At 64.5% G+C, this 4,748-nt stretch overlaps 1 protein-coding gene across 1 annotated transcript; it reads left to right on the forward strand.

The window, feature by feature from the left end:
* Positions 1-525: 525 nt before the first annotated feature.
* FOS (Fos proto-oncogene, AP-1 transcription factor subunit) lies at positions 526-3,247 on the forward strand. The gene is made up of 4 exons (XM_082762561.1): positions 526-809; positions 1,233-1,484; positions 1,622-1,729; positions 1,865-3,247. Exons 1-4 carry the CDS (start codon positions 669-671, stop codon positions 2,471-2,473), a joined length of 1,110 nt encoding a protein of 369 aa, XP_082618687.1. The 5' UTR covers positions 526-668; the 3' UTR covers positions 2,474-3,247.
* The last annotated feature ends 1,501 nt before the right edge of the window (positions 3,248-4,748 follow it).

The raw sequence follows: 4,748 nt of genomic DNA on the forward strand, positions 1-4,748 counted from the left end.
TGAGCCCCGGGGGCACCCCCGTGGGGGGGGCGGGGCGGGGGGTGTCCCCGCGGGGTCGCGGCGGCCGTGGGGGGAGGGTCCGGCCCCGCCCCCCCCCGCGCGGTGCCCTCCCCGCCCGCCCCGTCCCGTCCCGTCCCGTCCCGTCCCCGCCGCACTTGGCTGCAGCCCTGGAGCGCTTCCCGTCAGTCCCGCCCCCCCGCACAGGATGTATCCCATATAAGGATATCTGCGTCAGTGGGTTCCCGAGCCCGCCCCTACCATTCTCGTCGCGGGGGGGGATCCCTCGCCGCTCCCCCCGCTTTCTCTCCATTCGGGGCACCCCGCGCCCCTCTCCCCCCCCCTCCCATTTCGGTGGTTCCCCTCCCGCAGCCATCGGGGCGCGGCGAGGGGGGGGCAGAGCGGGGCGGGCTGCGTGGGGGGGGGGCGGAGCGGGCGGCCTCCCCCGCGGGCGGGAGTGGCGCGCGCCGCGTGACGTATGCGGCGCTCACGCGGCGGGAGGGTATAAAAGGGAGCGCGGCGCGGGTCCCCGGCACCAGAGGCAGCCCCGGCGGAGGAGCGGCAGACGCGCAGCGGACGCAGGCGGCCCCCGTCCCGCTCCTCTCCTCTCCTCGCCTCTCCTCTCCCAGCTCCCATCCGAGGCGCAGCCCGGGCCCGCAGCCCGCCCAGCCATGATGTACCAAGGCTTCACCGGCGAGTACGAGGCGCCCTCCTCCCGCTGCAGCAGCGCTTCCCCGGCCGGGGACAGCCTCACCTACTACCCGTCCCCGGCGGACTCCTTCTCCAGCATGGGCTCCCCCGTCAACCCGCAGGTGAGGGGCTGGCTACGAACCGGGGGGGCGATGCATGGGGGTGGAGGGGGGCAGCGGGATCCCAGCACGGCCCCGGGCAGCCCCGCGGCTCGGTGCCGGCGGCTCCCGGCCGGCTGCAGCCCCGCCGGGGGTGTCCCGGTGCCGGTGGGACGCGGGGTGCGGGGGGTACGGGGGGAGCCGTGGCCGGGCGGCGCGGGGCGGCGGGTGCGTAAAGCGGCTCCATTGATAAAAACGCGAGTTCATTGAGGAGACTCCGGAGCGGCGCCTGCGTCAGCGCGGACGTCAGAGCTATTTATAGCGGCCCCGCTCTCGTGTGGAGCCGCCGCTGGCAGCGCGGCCCCGGGGGCGGCGGGGAGCGGCCCGGTAGCGCTGCCACCTTCCCCCCCGTTCACTATTCACCGTACCCTTATTATAATCCCGCAGGATTTCTGCTCCGAGCTGGCCGTGTCCAGCGCCAGCTTCGTGCCCACCGTGACGGCCATCTCCACCAGCCCCGACCTGCAGTGGCTGGTGCAGCCCACCCTCATCTCCTCCGTGGCCCCCTCGCAGACCCGCGGGCATCCCTACGGGGTCTCGGCACCGCCGGCCCCCGCTGCCTACAGCCGCCCCGCCGTGCTCAAGGCACCCGGAGGAGGTCGCGGGCAGAGCATCGGACGCAGGGGCAAAGTCGAGCAGGTGAGAGGGGAGCGGGGTACCCGGGGGGAGAGGATTTGGGGTGGGGGGTTTGGGGTTTAGGGTTTAGGACCGGGGGTGCTGCTCGGGCTGGGGGTCTGGTGGCGGCACTGACGGGTCCCTCGCTGCTCTGCCCTCAGCTGTCCCCGGAGGAGGAGGAGAAGAGGAGGATCCGCCGGGAGAGGAACAAGATGGCAGCGGCCAAGTGCCGCAACCGGCGGCGGGAGCTGACCGACACGCTGCAGGCGGTGAGTGCTGCCCGGGAGGTCCCGGGGTGGGCATGAGGAAATTGTGTGCGTGGGGGGGGGGGCTTCCCCCAAAACGCACCCACCTGGGGTGAGGCTGGCCCTGGCTGACAGCCTGCTCGCTCGCTGCCTCTGCAGGAGACAGACCAGCTGGAGGAGGAGAAGTCCGCTCTGCAGGCGGAGATTGCTAACCTGCTGAAGGAGAAGGAGAAGCTGGAGTTCATCCTGGCGGCGCACCGGCCAGCCTGCAAGATGCCCGAGGAGCTGCGCTTCTCCGAGGAGCTGGCGGCTGCCACCGCGCTGGACCTGGGCACCCCCAGCCCCACGGCGGCCGAGGAGGCTGCCTTCACCCTGCCGCTGATGTCCGAGGTGCCGCCGGCCGTGCCACCCAAGGAGCCCAGCGGCGGTGGGCTGGAGCTCAAGGCCGAGCCCTTCGATGAGCTGCTTTTCTCCACGGGGCCGCGGGAGGCCTCCCGCTCGGTGCCTGACATGGACCTGCCCGGGGCTTCCTCCTTCTACGCGTCGGACTGGGAGCCGCTGGGCGCCGGGAGCGGCGTGGAGCTGGAGCCCCTCTGCACCCCGGTGGTCACCTGCACCCCGTGCCCCAGCACCTACACCTCCACCTTCGTCTTCACCTACCCCGAGGCGGACGCCTTCCCCAGCTGCGCCGCCGCGCACCGGAAGGGCAGCAGCAGCAACGAGCCCTCGTCCGACTCCCTCAGCTCCCCCACCCTGCTGGCCTTGTGAGGGGCTCGGCCGCCCCGCACTGACTGACCTGCCGGGCCCCCTCCCCTGCCCCTGCACCCCCACGGACTCGCCGCCGCGCCCCCTGGGGCTCCCCGGGCCTGGGGAGGGCCCCGCCGCCGCTGCCCCCCCCGTGTCTGGCTGGGCGCCCCGTGCCGAGGCCGCGTACCTCCTCCAGAGATGTAGCAAACCGCATGGAGTTTGTCTTGTCCCCAACGGCCCGCCCATGAGAGCTGGTAGTCTGTAGCATGTCCCACATGGCTGGGTTGGTGACTCCCTCCCCTCCTTAGTATCACTAGCATTAACTAATTAATCCCTTGGTTTTAAATGATTGGAATTAACCTGGTGCTGGGTATCTCCAACTCGTATCTAGTGCAGCTGATTAACAATAACTACTGTGTTCCTGGCAATATCGTGTTCTGATGACTTAGCAATGACCCATCTTACGTGGGGGGAAAGAGACTCTATTTTATTTTCTAGTAGGTAGATAACTAGCTATATCCATGTACTGTAGTTCTACATCGATGTTCATTGTAACTTTACTGATCATGCATTGTTGAGGTGGTCTGAATGTTCCGACATAAGTTTTCCATGAAAACGTTTTTATTGTGTTTTTAATTTATTTATTAAGATGGATTCTCAGATATTTATATTTTTATTTTATTTTTTTCTACCTTGAGGTCTTTTTTGACATGTGGAAAGTGAATTTGGATGAAACTTAAGCATTGTTTGCTTATTATTGTTCAGAGACATTGTCAATAAAAGCATTTAAGTTGAGCGCTGGCACTGTCCTTGCCTTACCTTTTGCATCGCTCCCGTGACCCTGAAGGGGCTCCCTGAACTCCAATTTGGGCTGGGCTCTGCGAACTGCAGCCTGCTGCAAGCTGCCTGAGGCACAGGGCGCGCTGGGGCGGGAAAACCATTAAGTGCAAATCTGTCACTGCCTGTATTAATTAGGACTGGCTGTGGCTACGCCTTTCCCACCTACCTGTGGGGTCACCCATCCTCTGGCCCCCCCCTTGTCCCCTCTGCATGGGGCTGCCTGCCTTGGGACTGGCACCCTCCTGCTCCTCTGCCTGCCGTGGCCTTTCTGCAAAAAGAGGCTTTTCTTGCAGGGGATAAAGGGCAGGGGAGTTCCAGCCTCTGAATCACTGAGGCTGGCTCCAGGCTGGGGTCCACCCTGTCATTAGTATGTGGCTAACAGCCCAGCTTCCTCCTGCATGGGCAGGGCTGGGAACACTCCCTGGCTCCAGGTGGCCCTGGACTTGGTCTGGCTCTTCTAGGAGCAGCTACTGAGTGTCTTCCTCCAGACAGAGAGACAGGGGGAGATACTTCCACTTTTTCTTGTAGCAGAGCAGCGTATGGCATAACGCTGACACTTCCCCTGCCCTTCACTTTGCTTTAGTTAGCTCAGTCCTTGAATGAATGCGAGTTATGGTAAACAGCCTGCATGCTCTGGTAATGCTCTCCCTGCTGGGATCCATGCAGTGTGGCTTTTTCTACCAGTTAGCTTAAGGGGGCTGCAGATCTGTCATTCCTGCTGCCTGCACAGCAAAACTTGCTCTTCTGTCAGGACAGCGTGCCTCACAGGGCTGGGGCAGATCACCCTTGTGTGCAGAGTGCACTTACACTCCCTCTCCTGCTTGTGTGAGCCTGCTTGCTCTCAGGATTGCCTTTCTCAAGGTGATGGCAAAGGTGCCACCTGCACTGGTGACTGCCTTGACACCGTGCTCTCAGGAAATCTCTGCAGGCTGTAGGACTGGTGCTGGGATTTTGTGCAACTGCAGGTTTCCCGGTGGCTGCTGCAAGCTCTGCTTTCCTCACCCCTTCCCCAGCCAGGCCACGCACAGGATGTCTCTCAGTGCGCATTGCTCCGCTCGGGGCTTGCTCAACACCGCCCGCCCCGTGCAAAAGCCAACACTGCTCACAGAGCTTCCTCCTCTCAGCGCCGGCAGCTGGCAAGGGATGACCCCGGTGCTCCCGAGATGCCGCCCACTTAGAAGCGGCTCCTTTCGCATCACAGCTGCAGATTACCGGGGCAGCAGCCAGGCACGACAGCCCTGCCCCTGTGGGTGTAGTGACATGAGACTTACGTGATGGGCAACCTGGCGAAGGCCTGGCAGCACAGCGTGCCTCCTGCTGAAACCCCGCCGGGTCTGCGGCTGCGGGGGAAGAGGTTTGAGAGGTTTGAGAGGGGTTTTAGAGGGGGTGAGGCACAGAGGAGCGGCCCCTACACCAACACCAGGCCCTGAAGGGGGGGGGGGCGCTCCCTTCCCTT

The sequence above is a fragment of the Aythya marila genome (genome assembly GCF_965140915.1).
Source record: "Aythya marila genome assembly, chromosome: 5".
NCBI classification, from domain to species: Eukaryota; Metazoa; Chordata; class Aves; order Anseriformes; family Anatidae; genus Aythya; species Aythya marila.

What these genes read in the sequence shown, in the direction of transcription:
- FOS (XM_082762561.1), top strand. Translation starts at nt 669, where the DNA reads ATGATGTACCAAGGCTTCACCGGCGAGTACGAGGCGCCCTCCTCCCGC. An exon ending in GCTCCCCCGTCAACCCGCAG is followed by an intron (nt 810 to 1,232) that starts GTGAGGGGCTGG and finishes ATAATCCCGCAG; the next exon opens with GATTTCTGCTCCGAGCTGGC. An exon ending in GCAGGGGCAAAGTCGAGCAG is followed by an intron (nt 1,485 to 1,621) that starts GTGAGAGGGGAG and finishes CTCTGCCCTCAG; the next exon opens with CTGTCCCCGGAGGAGGAGGA.